This window comes from Podarcis cretensis, assembly GCF_951804945.1.
Source record: "Podarcis cretensis genome assembly, chromosome: 7".
Taxonomy (NCBI): Eukaryota; Metazoa; Chordata; class Lepidosauria; order Squamata; family Lacertidae; genus Podarcis; species Podarcis cretensis.
In genome coordinates this window covers 32,472,142-32,486,312 of record NC_137176.1, presented here as the reverse complement: position 1 = coordinate 32,486,312, position 14,171 = coordinate 32,472,142, and the positions used below count along the sequence as shown (strand labels likewise).

Here is a 14,171-nt window from a genome sequence, read left to right as displayed (position 1 = left end):
GCTGCACTCACATCCACACAAGTATTCTGTCTGCTATGCAACAGTTAAAAGAATAGGATAATTATTGTTATTATTATTTATTTATTTATTTATTTATTTATACATACTGCACCCATCTGGCTGGGTTTCCCCAAGTACTCTGAATGGCTCCTAATAATAATAATAATAATTAATGCGATAAAACATCAAACATTAAAAACTTCTCTAAACAGGGCTGCTTTTAGATGTCTTCTAAAAGTCAGTTGTTTATTTCCTTGACATCTGGTGGGAGGGTGTTCCACAGGGCGGGTGCCACTACTGAGAAGGCCCTCTGCCTGGTTTCCTGTAACCTCACTTCTTGCAGTGAGGGAACTGCCAGAAGGCCCTTAGCACTGTACCTCAGTGTCCGGGCTGAACAATAGGAGCCACTCCATGGGGATGGGAGGAGAATGAAGTCAGGAGGACAAAATGGGGCAGCGACTGGGGGAGAGGAAGCACCAGCAACAGGAAAGAGAGGACAGAGTTAGATATAAGTAGATCTAGAAGAAAGTGAGACAGCAAATTTGCAAAATAAATAGGAGTCAGCCGCAAGGGCAGCCTTAGGTCAATGGTGTACCTGATCTCTCTCTAAATAATTAATAATCCCTTTTTTTTAAGAAAACACTACCAACATGGTTGGCTTTGGTTATACCTGAGGGCAGAGTCTCTTGTAAATTTATAAATGTTTCTCATGCTGAAGTCCACAAGACAGCCTTTGAAACCAATTTTACACCCCGCCTCTGCCCCCACCATTTATTTGTTTTAGTGGACTTTAATTGAACAGTGATCCTTGAGAAGTGAAATGGTACAGTAAACCCAAACATACTGGATTCAATTTATACGGGTAAAGATGGGCACCTTACCAGTATTCAGGTTCATATTGCAATTGAATCAGGATCATATTTATTCCCATTTTCACGCAAGCTAAAAATAAACACTGGAAAGAGAAGGTGAAAATACATGAATGGCAGGTGCCCTTGCGAATCTGCTGCTTTATCGTAAAGTTTCCTCAAGGGGGCAGCAAACTACAACCAACGCTGCCATTGTGGAATATCGCTGTCGAGTTCACTGCACTCACTCTGCACGAAGGCCTCTCTCTCTGATGTAAGAGGGTCTTGTGACTGCACCCACGTGACCAGATGGCATAGGACACCACCAGCAGAGCAACAATCCTCTTAAGAGTTGCACAAATGTCTGCCAAGGCCGGTGACGGCATGCAGACCACGACAGAGCTGCTCGACCAGACAGAGAACAGTCTGCTCGAATGCAAAGTGTGCTTTGAAAAATACAACCAGCAGAAAAAGCGCCGGCCAAGGAACTTGCCATGCGGACATGTCATGTGCCTGGAGTGTGTCACATCACTGGCCCATCCCCGGAGTTTAAAGCTGGAGTGCCCTTTCTGCCGCAGGGCTTGCAAATCTTCCGAGACCAGCGACTGCTTGCCATTGTTGCACCTGATGGAGATCTTGAGCTCTTCATCCATCAGTGTTCCGGTTTCAGGAAGGACCGTTGGAGCAGCTGAGGATGTGGTGATGCCAGCATCTCAGGTCTTAACATTTCACCTGTCTTTCGGAGGATGGGGAACCCTGGTCAACCCAACAGGGATTGCTGTGTGCCAGAGGTCTGCCTGCCTAGCGGTGGCTCACGACGGCAAGAAGAGGATTAAGCTGTTCAGTTTCAACGGGCGCGTCATACAGCAGTTTGGAGAAAGAGGGCAGGCAGGAAATGACATCAGGTACCCGACCGATGTCACCATCACGCTGGACGGCCATATCGCAGTCACGGACAGCGGGGATCGTTCTGTCAAAGTGTTCGACTTCAACGGCAGGGGAAAGCTGGTTATCTCCGAGTCCTTCGGTTTACCTTGGGGTCTGGATACCACACCTCAGAACGATGTGATCATGACCGATTCGGTGGCAGGTGCTCTGTATCGCTTGACAGCCGACTTTAAGCGGGGGGAATTAAAGGGGGTGGAAAAACTCTGTTCTAATTTGTGCGACCCGAGGAAAGTGGCTGTTTCTCAGGCCTCTGGGGCCATTGCTGTCATAGAGCATTCAACGGCGAAAGGACCAAGCTGCGGCTGCACCATACTGAAAGTATTCGCTGCAGACATGCAGCTCATAAGCCAGGTGGACACTTTTGGCCTCAATCTAGTATTTCCTTCCAAAATATATGCCAGTGATGTGACCTTCAGCAGGGAAGGTCAAGTAATAGTAACCGATAGCTATAACCAAGCAATCTTCTGCCTTGGTAAACCTGAAGAGTTCCCTATGTGTAAACCTATCATTACCCAAGGTCTTTCTTGCCCTTTGGCATTAGCTTTCACACCAGACAGTTCTCTGATTGTCTTGGATGGTGGAGATCATTCTTTAAAAGTATTCACGGCTAGCTGAAATATGGGGGTGTGTTGCTTTCACATTGCCTGATCCAGTTCACATCTTAACAGAGAGTGTGTGGAAGCTCTTTGTGCCTAACACCCCAACTTCTTTAAGGATAGCTGATCAAGTTGATGGATTATGCCAAAATGGCTAAAATTACCGCAAGAATTAGAAATCAGGAAGACCAAAATTTTAATAAGGAATGAGGAAAATTTATAATTTATCTTAAAAGCCATTGTAAACAGTTAAAATTGTTAGTAGGTTTGGAATAACGTTTGTAGTTTAATGGTGAATTTTGAACACAATGGAGAGGTAAAAGATTTGGATCATTATAAAAGATGCAGGAGGAAATGATTAACAATAAGACCCACAAAGGGGAGGAGGGAAGCCCAGGAGATTCTTTGGAATCTTGTTTCTATGTTGGATGTTGGATGTGTGACAGTAAAATTATAATCTGAAAAACCAAATAAATAAATTGAGAGAGAGGGAGAGAGAGAAGCTGATATGAGTCTTATCCATGTTGTGTATTGTGGAATCAGTCCAGCGGATGTGAACTAGACTACTTAAGGCTGTAATACGTACTGTAACCTCAGACTAGTGAGGAAATCCGATTGAACTAAGGTGCTGGACATTTATGTTGGCCATTGCCAAAGGAGTTACTGCAGCTGGGTACTAGAGAAGCTGTATGTGAACAATCCTGGTAACTTTCTATGTTGGGCTGTAGACAGGCTTGTGTTTCCCTTGGATTAACGATGGCACATGTGAAAGCCCATCTTCAGCCAGAATGTATGACCGCCCCCCCCCTTGCATAAGCAAATGAGTGTTTAAGAGAATGGGCAGCATCTGTTAGTGCAGTCTTCCCCCTACCTGGTGCCCTCTGGGTCTTTTGGACCACAGGTTCCATTCACTCCAGCTGCATCACCTTCCCAGCTAGCACTGATGACAGTTGCAGCCCAAAACATCTGGAGGATACCAGGTTTAGGAAGTCATGTCTTATGACATTGCACTGGCCATTGTAAGCTGACCCAAGAAATTCAACACTGTGGCAGTATTAATCAGGGCTGCTACACTGGGAATAGATGCCTTCACCAGATGTGTTGCCAGGTCATCCTGCAAAGCATTTAAGCGGAACAAAGCGGGGCAGAGAAGGGGCATGTTCAGGATGGTGGAGGCATGGGAATGACTCATGGCCATGCCATTAAACCAGCTTTTTCCACACACCTTGAAGCCAGTTAAACTAGTGCAAACCTGCCTTTTCAAGGGTGTTCCGCTGGGTGTATATTTTATAGAACAGATCATCTCCATCTGCTTTATATTGGATACCTCTGAATACCTCTGAGTCTGTCAGTGACCGTTGTAACTACACATATTTATAGAAGGAGTGCCTGTTTGGCTGGTTATATTATATATTTTTTCCATTGCAGATTTAAAAGAAACTGTGATTTAATTGTACTTTTTGGGTTGTTGTTTAAATATAAAAAATGTAAAAACTCTTTATTTTGATGAATGTAAAGTGCCGAACTGCGCCTTACACACAGCTGTGCTTCTTTTCTATGAGTTTCAGTTAAAAAATAATTCCATAGAAGAAAAAATACAGGTGCCAATATAATATTTCCTGTACAGAGAAACGCACCTGGGGTTAATTTTGAGTTGGGGGGGGGCAGCTGGCAGAAAAGTTACATAACCCCTCCTTCCAGCCATTTTTCGGCTGAAATTTGTGGCCTCAAAGGCTGTTTTTAGATTTTAAAAATCATACACATCAGAAAGAAAGATCCCTTTGGTTGCATCTCTCCCCCCCCCCCCCCGGACAATACATAATCTTTGTTGCTGTTAGAAACAGAAGGCCCAGTGTATTGCTAGTAACGCTCGACACAATTTATTTCTGTTTTCTTAAATATAAGATAGAAGTGTTTTTAGAATGTTATTGAGATGAGCTTAAAGAATCTCTGATCATGGGATAATCAGGCTGTTAGGATGGGGGGCGGGAATGCAGTGCCTTTTCCCCACTGGTTATTCTGGTAGAACTGTTACCTTACTCTTTGATAAATTAAGGAAGAAATAAATTAAAAACTCATGAAAATACTACAAAAAAGTTTTAACATTACAGGTTGACCTGGAGGGAAAGGTTTACTGCATCAAGATATTGATGACTTAGGACCTTGTGAGATTTTAAAGAAAAAATCTCATTGTGTTTAGTAATGAAATAAAGGTATGCATTTCCTCTTTTCCTTTGGTTGTGGGGAAAATGTTGGAAGTCCAGTACCTACTTGTGGCAAAAAATTGTGGAATTACATTAGCATGGAAAGGACCCAATGAACTCTGGGGTGTGTCTTCCATTTTATCTGCAAACGTGATCTTTTTAATGATGAAATTGTCACTGTATCATGCCATGCTGTTGTTGATTAGGAAGCACTTTTCTCTGGCTGACTCAGCAGTTCACCTTCTACACACCGAGAGCCAAAACAGACACCATTGAGATGGTGGTAGGAAGGGAAGAGATTTGGATATACAGAAGATTAAACTGTGAATTATATATATTTTTTTAAAGTTGGAGCCTAAGTTAGTTGTACTTAATAGCTACTGAAAAAATGGGATGAACAGAGTCATGACTTATGTTGCATTGGGGGGGGGGGCAAATTTTGGCCTTGCACAGGGCTCCACTGAAATTTGAAAAACCAAAGTCCTCCCCCGATTTGTTACAGTTGTTTTTAAATATCCCACAAGATAAACTATGGCAACATTATTAATACAATTTGTCCAATAGCTCAGGGCCGAAATAGACTTGATGTGAGGCGGAATCTATAACTGGATCGCAGGACTTTTTGTTTTTATTTGAAATAATCCACAAGACTTGAATCTTTCAGCATCCTACTAAAAACTGCCCCCATCGTGAAATCTGTAATGCCTTCACACCTACATTATGAATTTTATTTATGAATGTGCAGTTCTGTTTTCTTAGAATAGTCTTCCATGTTTTATGTCTCCCAGTGCATTTGGGAGTACTGTGGATGCCCCATGAAAATGATGGATGCTGCTGCCTCGATCCTTGAATTGTCAGATGCTCAATCTATGGCCAGCTTTCTCTGTACATTGAAAAACACCATTATCATGCCTTTCTATTGGTCTGTTTAAGTTTGTTGAAACTCCAGATAAATGTGAGCACTGTATGTTGCAAGACAACATGTACAACAGTGATTCCCCTCCCCACTGAGTGTTATCTTCATCACCCTGTCACATACAATGAGTCACTGAGTTTCAAATCACATTGTTTTCTTTTAAGAGCTAGTAGTAGGCATAGCAACGCATCAACTCTTAATGAAAATAAGTGTCTTAATCTAATGCGTTGACTATGATTTGAACGCAAGTGGGGGAATCTGCAGTTTTGCAGGAGGAGGAGGAGGAAGAGATGGGCAGTGAAAAGAGGATATTTTGCCTCCCACCACCCAAACCCGTGTTCATAGAATCATAGAATCATAGAGTTGGAAGAGACCACAAGGGCCATCGAGTCCAGCCCCCTGCCAAGCAGGAAACACCATCAGAGCACTCCTGACATATGGTTGTCAAGCCTCTGCTTAAAGACCTCCAAAGAAGGAGACTCCACCACACTCCTTGGCAGCAAATTCCACTGTCGAACAGCTCTTACTGTCAGGAAGTTCTTCCTAATGTTTAGGTGGAATCTTCTTTCTTGTAGTTTGGAACCATTGCTCCGTGTCCGCTTCTCTGGAGCAGCAGAAAACAACCTTTCTCCCTCCTCTATGTGACATCCTTTTATATATTTGAACATGGCTATCATATCACCCCTTAACCTCCTCTTCTCCAGGCTAAACATGCCCAGCTCCCTTAGCCGTTCCTCATAAGGCATCGTTTCCAGGCCTTTGACCATTTTGGTTGCCCTCCTCTGGACACGTTCCAGTTTGTCAGTGTCCTTCTTGAACTGTGGTGCCCAGAACTGGACACAGTACGCCAGGTGAGGTCTGACCAGAGCAGAATACAGTGGCACTATTACTTCCCTTGATCTAGATGCTATACTCCTATTGATGCAGCCCAGAATTGCATTGGCTTTTTTAGCTGCCGCGTCACACTGTTGGCTCATGTCAAGTTTGTGGTCAACCATCAGGCAAACCTGATCCAACTATCGTAACATGCTTTTTCCAGCAAGCACATCTCTTTCCCTGCACATACTATTTGCTAGATCAGGAACCATGGCTCAAAATGGGATCTGCATCCACTTTCCCATCCCAGTATGAATGCTGTTTTGCACATCCTGCATTGCTTTCAGTGGAATCAGTGCTCAGGTGCATGTGCTAATGGAGATGCACATTTGCATCCACAAGCTAGAGTGTGAATGCAGAACTGCTGAAAGCAACACACTGTAAACAAAGCACGTCTGATTTGCCTCTCTCAGTCATTTAAACTGTCTCAGAACCCCACCACAGATGTCCTTCCTATTGTGCATTCACAGTGATTTGGTTTTATGATGGTATCGGGATGGTCAATACTCTTTCTTCCTACAAAAGTTTGAGGGCAGCCGTAGCTGCTTTGTTTCCAGTCAGTGTGTGACCAGTAGCTTTCTGCTGAATTTCATACCACAAATGGTTTGTGGATTTTCTTTAGTCCCACATTGGTTGCACTATAGAGCAAGTGTGACTTGCCAGACAGCAATGCAGGAACATCAGGGGATATTGTGGAACAACTAATAAAGTGGACTGGCGTGGGGGTGATCCTTTATAAATCCACCACTGATGCACTTATTGTGTTATTAGTCGTGCCCCCTTGCCATGGAAACTATCCTTCAGAGGGGGAGAAATTGAGCTCCAAGAAGAAGTACACCACCCCAAAAACCAATTGCCTATTCCCCATGATCCTTTAAACAGTGAAGGCTGTTAAGAGGTGCAAATTTTATATCAGATACAGAAAGTGTGTTCTACACAGACAATACTGCATAAAAATACTTATTTAACAAATGCAAAGACTTTAAAATTCTACAACACAACTCTCAGGTGGCAAGAGTTCCAAGAAGCAGAGATCTAAGCTCCAAATAGAATTTGGGAATAGGATTGCCAATTGACCTTTATTTTTATTTAATTTGGTAAGTTCATCCTTAGTTGCCAAGTAATGGCCTTTAGAAGAATAAGATATTGTGTAAGTGTCTCAAGTCTCTCCAGCCCATCAGGGACGAATGCCAACAGGCTTCCTTTGGCAAACCCATGTCTGAATCTCCAGAGAGCTGCTTAGGGGATGGCCCAGATGCTTTTAAACAGAAAATGGCTGGTAGGGAAAGGGTTGGGTAAAGACCCTTTCATTTCTCACTGCTTTGCTCAAAATCACTCTTGAAACTGCCTTCCAATATATATTCAGGCTTCCTTATACTTGTACTTTGACTCTCATTCATGAAAAGAGTATTTGTGGTGTATTTGTTGCTTTCCCTGACAACTCTTGTAGTTTTAAGGTGTGGGGTATCATTTTTAATAACTCAAAATAAGAGGCAGATACAGAAACAATACCTAAACAGCCAGTGAATGCTGTGTCTGGATATTTATGAGAACTTATCAGCAAGCCAAGTTTATAAGTAGCTAGCAGCAGCAATGTATGTATTATCTCTGTGTGTGGACAGATACTGGCACACATACTGCCACATTTGGAGTAGCTTTACAGATTGTGGGATGCTGCCATTATGGTGACCTTTACAACTTATTTGCTAATCCAGGAAGGTAAGCAAATGGGCTGCCAAGTTTATAAGTAGCTAGCAGCAGCAATGTATGTATTATCTCTGTGTGTGGACAGATACTGGCACACATACTGCCACATTTGGAGTAGCTTTACAGATTGTGGGATGCTGCCATTATGGTGACCTTTACAACTTATTTGCTAATCCAGGAAGGTAAGCAAATGGGCTGCCCATTTTATAGAAAGCTGGTGCTTACTCATTATAGGATGGAACGATAGCTTTCAGGATGATCTACAGCTTTTCACAGGTCACTCTTAAAGTGCAAAGTTGTACAATTTCTTTCCTTATGTATTGCTGTCTGAAAACGAAATTTAAAAAAAATAAATTTGTCCCGAATACATAAATAATAACCTAACAGTATTTACCAGCCGGCCTCCTGCTTTGTTTTGTCAGGAGCTCATCTCAATTCAGGATTCATGTTCACAATAGAACTGTGGGGATCTGCTTCAGCCATACTTGCATACCAGACATTCTTTATTGTAATGATGAAGAGAGTGAATGCTTTTTTAGGGAGGGGCGAATAATGGAAGGCTTGTCCTTTCCGCAGCTCATGCTCATTTATGTTGTACATGTCACAAACTGAATGTGGCAGTTAATTGCTTTTTAGGGGGTAAGCAATTCATTTTCCAGAGCTGGGTGTGCAGAAACGAGAACTTAAAGTGAATGTGGTAGGGCAAAGAACCTCAGATATAGGAACTTTGAACCTCTAATCTCTTTTTCAAAGGTAATCACTGTGTTCTACATTAGAAGAAAAGGCGACTGAGAGTCAATATCCTCCTTTCTCTTTCTCTCTCGCACAATGCTTCACTTATGATTCCTGTCTGCCCATCATAAAACATACCACCACAGTGGCATTTGCGGGATTGATTAAACTATTGATTAGACAAAAGAAATTTTTCTTTCTCCTGTTGTCTGAGAGAACTGTGTGTGTCTGACTGTTGTTATAAACTGTAAAACTTTGTTGGTGGAGTTCCTAAAAAAACCTGAAGATTTTTGATGTGTAATTTGCAGGCATGAAGAAAACCTCATTTTATGGCTTGGCAAATTACATTAAAAAGAACAAAACACCACAAAGCTATTTAGCTTCCATCTGAGAACTTGTTAAATCCTAAATAACATTCTTGCTGCATCCTGAAATAGTTTAAAGCAGTGTGGCTTGGATAAAGGTTAGCTTGAAGACCTCTGGCCAGAAAAGTCCCCTCCCCGACTTTTTGCAACCACCTGGGTAAATTATTTGTGGGAACACCCAAGGCCCACCCAGTCACTGTCAAAGTGGAGAGGGAAGAATGTTGGTGTCCTACAGCTCAATCGCACCTCCTTCTCTCCCTGGATTCAGATGCCCATGGTGGACTTGGTAAGCGTGGTTTGAGTCTGTTGCAGCTGGTCGCACTGCACAACCCACTTGTGGAAGTTGTTTCTTCTGAAGACAGCGAGGACAAGAGAGGGCACTGAGGACAGAAGCTAAAAGGAAATGAGAGACACAGTGGCCAACCAGATTTTATTTATTTATTTGACTTTATATACCGCCCTATACCCGCAGGTCTCAGGGTGGTTCAGCAGATGCCTATGGGATGCCCGCAAGCAGGACAGAAGTGCAATGGCACTCTCTGGGCTTATGATTCTCAGCAACTGATATTCAGAGCCATAATGCTTTCCAAAGCAAACCCTGTATACAAGCACTCCCCAATGCAAGGTTTTGTTGCAGGTCCCATTTGTTTGTTATATAAACCTGACAGTTTAGAGGTACAGTGCAATTCTCCTTCCAACACTATTTGACGCCAAAAAATTGCTTTGTTGTTGTTTCATCCCTAGGATAGCAAAGAAATCGTTTAAGTAAACATGTAAGTAAATCAGGGGTGCCTCATGCAAAATGGTTAAATGCAGTTATATTTATCGAACTACCTTCTGATGACATAACAGCACACAATTTTTAAAGCTATACACAGCGATTCCCCATTGCTTATAGCACAAGGCAGCTAAAGTCAAGACAAGCGCGATCAAAATTGAACTTTAACATGTTTTACTTTAGCTGGACTGTGCCTTTAACTGTGTTCTCTCTGTATGTGATCAATATTGCATATGAATAAGTTTATTGTACATTGCTTATAAACAAAAATCACTTTCCCCCCTGCCCCTTACTGAAATAATCCATGGTTTGGGCCAGCACCTAAGTCACAAATTTTCCATTGATATTTATAAACAAGGTTATAATAAATATTTAATTTTATCATGACATCTTACTCATCAGTAAAACCTCATTTCTCTGGATGTGAAATGCTTTCGAATTGTTTCACATCCTACTTAAAACAAATTCTACATTGCCTATGGCACTGGGATCAAATGAGAAAAACATTGTTTTTGAGAAGCAAGTACCTTTGCAGGTGCCAGAATAATTTAGCTCATTTTGTCAGATTTAATAATAGAATGGGGGGGGGTATCATAGTTTCTTCTTGCTATTTTGAGAGTATAGGGTTATTTTCTACAGAGTTTTAATTCAACATCATTAAAATAAGTAATTCATGCAGAGGTATTTATCAAAACATGTTTATGTACCTTTTCTGTTGTGCTGCATGTTAACTGGAATGCACCACAAAATCCAAAATGGTTTGGATCCAGACTAAAGGAGGCTGCAGTCCTCTTCCCATTTACCTGGGGAAAGCCCCATTAAACTCAGAAGGATCTATGTATGATCTATCAGATGTCTGCACTGTTAGTCATCAATTCCACTGAAATAAACAGGACTTGTTAGCTATATGACTAATTTGTCCAATTGCTTTAAATGGGACTAATGTGTGACTAACATGCTTAATCCTGTGCTAAATCCCTTTACTTACTCCTGCGTGTGTGCAGAACTGCAAATTTAAGATTAGATCAAATTCATTCCAATTGCTGGATTAGTTCAAAGATGTTACAAAGATGTATATCTAATTGCCTCAAGACCTCAGAAAGATACGGGCAATGATCGATTCCACCTCAAAAATTATTGTGACTTAAGAAGGCTGCTTTTAACATTTCGGAGTATGTAGATGAACTCTGGATCACAAACAATGAGACAAACCTTTATTAATTACAATAGTCAAACTCAAATCTGTATATACAGTTTAAAAAGTAACACCAAAGAACATACAATACAAATTGTCCCAATGAAGTTCAACAAGAATAAAGTGTAGATCTCTTCTTCCTTGGCTGGTAGGGAGGGGTCCACCATTCTGGGTTCCAGCTCAGGTGCAAAGTATATTGGGTAGGACTCAACATCAAGTGACTGAATCGTCAAAAGGAAAATACATTTGAATGCACTCCTAGTTTTTCCTTTTGAATTTGCCACCTTTCTCTGTGGGGCAAGATTTAATCCATGTTGTATGGAAGGACTTTAATATAGGGACTGGAAGCTGGGGGAGCAGGAAACTTTTTGGGGGTGCCTGGGAGTAATCAGAGAGAATTGTGTTGAAATTATATATAACCAGTATAAAACGATACTTTGTAAGGGGTATGTCTTTTTGGATCTCTTTGAAAACGTATCAATAAATAAATTTAAAAGAGAAAGAGGAGAAAGAAGGAAAACAGCAAGATAAAAAAATGGGTTATATGTTGCAGGAAGGGGGCTAAAGATCTCAAAAAGTTGGGACGCCCGTCATTTATGTTAAAAGTACAGTTCTTAAACCGTGCTGAGAAAGGGCTCAAGTGAAAAGCACAGAGTGGAGCTGAATAACTCGGGAAGCTTTATAATTCAAGATGCTGCGATCGCCCTTAAAATGGGCAGCTCTCATCCTCTGACTTCACATTCCTCCGCGTCTCAACCTGCTCCTTCCCTCCGGGGCCGCATCCTGACCCATCGCTGCCTCAGCAACCCTCCTGGTGCGTTAAACTTAGCCTTGCAAGGCGGCGGCCGCCCGGAGGGCTCGTGCGCTTTTTGCCGCCTCCTCCCACTCTTCAACTTGACACCAAATTCGAAAGGGTGGAGGCGGAGGAAGCGGAGCAGGAGGAAAACAAGCAAGCCTGAAACACACTCTACCCTCCCTCCCCGTCAGCGCTTCCATCTGCGCTTGCGCGAACGCGTCGCGAATTCCTATTCCTGGAGAGCGGAGGGTCCCGAGAGAACTCGCGCATGACCGTTAGGAGGACCTGCCTAGCTCCCGGCTACCCAACTCCCGATCCCCTCAGTGCCGAAGACGCTCGGCTATCTCCGTCGTTTCCGACGCGCCCCTTCCCTCCTCCTCTTCCCCCCCGCCCGCCCGCCCGTTCGCCCGCCCTCGCTCCGTCTGCCTGACCCAGGAATCTCAGCAGAGACTGAGGAGAGAGAGGGAGGGAAACGAAGGCAGGAGCAGCCGCCGCCGCGGGGGCTGGAAGATGGCGGTTGGGATGGGGAGGAGGAGGCGGAGGCGGCAGCAACAGCAGCAGCAGCAGGCACGGGGCTGTGGGAAAAGGCAGCGGGGCTCTTCGCGCAGGCGAGGCTGAGGGAAACGCCGCCGCGTCCCCGGGAAGCTCCTCTCGCTCCTCCGCCGCTTGGTGCCGGTTCGCCTCCTCCCGACTCACCGCTTCCCCGCCGGCGTGAGATGGACGTCGGCGCCGCCGCGCTTCCCCAGCCGACGGAGCCTCGCCGTCCTCGCCGGGGTTCTCGGCCGTCGCCTTGAGGCTCCGCCGCGGTCCTGAGGGGAGAGGCGGGCTCCGCCGTGCGCCGCCTGCGAGCGAGACTCGCTCTCGCTTCTCTTCCCTCCGTCGCGAAGCGGCAGGGCGACCCCTGAGGGAGCTGGCTGGCTGGCTGGCTGGCTGCTGAGGGGGACGGGACACCCGGCGCTGCCTCCGCCTCCTCCGCCGCCAGGGAAGATGTCGGATACGAAGGTGAAAGTGGCCGTCAGAGTCCGGCCCATGAACAGGAGAGGTAATAATAAAATAATAATAATAATAATAATAATAATAATAATAATAATAATAATAATAATGGGACGGAGATGGCTCACACTCGCCTCTCAGCGGTCCCCACTAACCCCGTCTTCACCCCTCAGAAGCACCTTTCTCCCTCGCTCCCTTCCGCCCCTCCAACTTGTTTGCAGAGTTGAACTTTTTTCTCTCCCTTGGATTGGCGGCGGGGCGAGGAAAAGGGAAGGGTGTCCCCTCTGGCTTGAGCAAAGCTCTTGCCTAGCCCTTCCTGGCGAAAGGCTCGGGAGCGGAGAGCTCGGGGTGTGAGCCCCGCGGTGGGCAGGATGAAGCCCCGATCCCTCGTTCGCTCCCTTGGTTTTCTTGGCTGGAGCGCAGCCTCCCTTTTCTTGCAGCGAGGGGCGTGGAGTTGAGGGCAAACCCTGTCGGCTCCTTGTAAATCTGTTCGGAGCTGGTCTGCTCGCTTGCTGGGTGGGTGGGTGGGTGAAGCTGGCTGGCTTTGGGGCGATTTCTCAAACCTGTCAGGGGTGCCAACATTTATGGAGCGGGGGCAGATGAGCCCCGCCCCGCATAATTGATCACATGACACAGCACGCACCGTTTGAATGGCAATGCCCATAAACTTGGGGGGGGGTCAGATTTTTTTACTGGGGTGCCCAAAGTAAAGTTACCGGATTTTTTTCAGACGGACTTTGGCCCCTAGGAGTTGGCTTCTATGCAACCTATCATAGAGTTGCAAGGGGCCACAAGGGTTCAACCCCCTGCAATGAAGGAATCTTTTGCCCAATGTGGGGTTCAAACCCATGACCCTGAGATTAAGAGTCTCATGATCTACCGACTGAGCTGTCCCAGCTGACTAAAAGCTGTGGATCTTCTTCTCTCTTCCTGACTTCCAGTGGAGGATCTGACACTATCATCTCCTAGTCTTGGAGATGGTGCCCTGAAATGGCTTACATGGTCGCTTTTTAGGGAGGGGGGACATTTTCAAGACCGCTCAGTGTGACTTGGTTGCCTTAACTTGCCAGCTGTTGTTACAAAAGGTGGTTAATGAAAGCAAGAGAGTGGTCATCTTTCCACCCTTTCAGTGGCTGTATAATTTCACACGGGTAACATGTGGAGAACATACAAGCCAGGCAATGAAACTGGGCACTGGTGGAAAGCCTCTGTCAATC

General features: G+C 44.5%; 2 protein-coding genes across 7 annotated transcripts in view; both read left to right on the top strand.

Annotated features, from left to right (window-relative positions):
• Nucleotides 1-784: 784 nt before the first annotated feature.
• Nucleotides 785-3,977, top strand: NHLRC1 (NHL repeat containing E3 ubiquitin protein ligase 1). The gene has a single exon (XM_079983799.1). It carries the CDS (start codon nucleotides 1,209-1,211, stop codon nucleotides 2,409-2,411), a length of 1,203 nt encoding a protein of 400 aa, XP_079839925.1. The 5' UTR covers nucleotides 785-1,208; the 3' UTR covers nucleotides 2,412-3,977.
• An 8,417-nt stretch (nucleotides 3,978-12,394) lies between these two features.
• The window catches only part of KIF13A (kinesin family member 13A), a 72,441-nt gene continuing 70,664 nt past the window's right edge, over nucleotides 12,395-14,171 (top strand). For 4 of the 6 annotated variants that reach the window (XM_079983728.1, XM_079983725.1, XM_079983726.1 and 1 more), the window contains exon 1: nucleotides 12,396-13,003. In XM_079983728.1, the coding sequence (XP_079839854.1) occupies nucleotides 12,949-13,003 (55 nt within the window). In that variant the 5' untranslated portion in view covers nucleotides 12,396-12,948. Of the gene's footprint in view, nucleotides 13,004-14,171 lie in introns of all 6 variants that reach the window. The other 2 variants (XM_079983727.1, XM_079983724.1) reach the window with 1 other exon arrangement.

What these genes read in the sequence shown, in the direction of transcription:
- NHLRC1 (XM_079983799.1), top strand. Translation starts at nt 1,209, where the DNA reads ATGTCTGCCAAGGCCGGTGACGGCATGCAGACCACGACAGAGCTGCTC.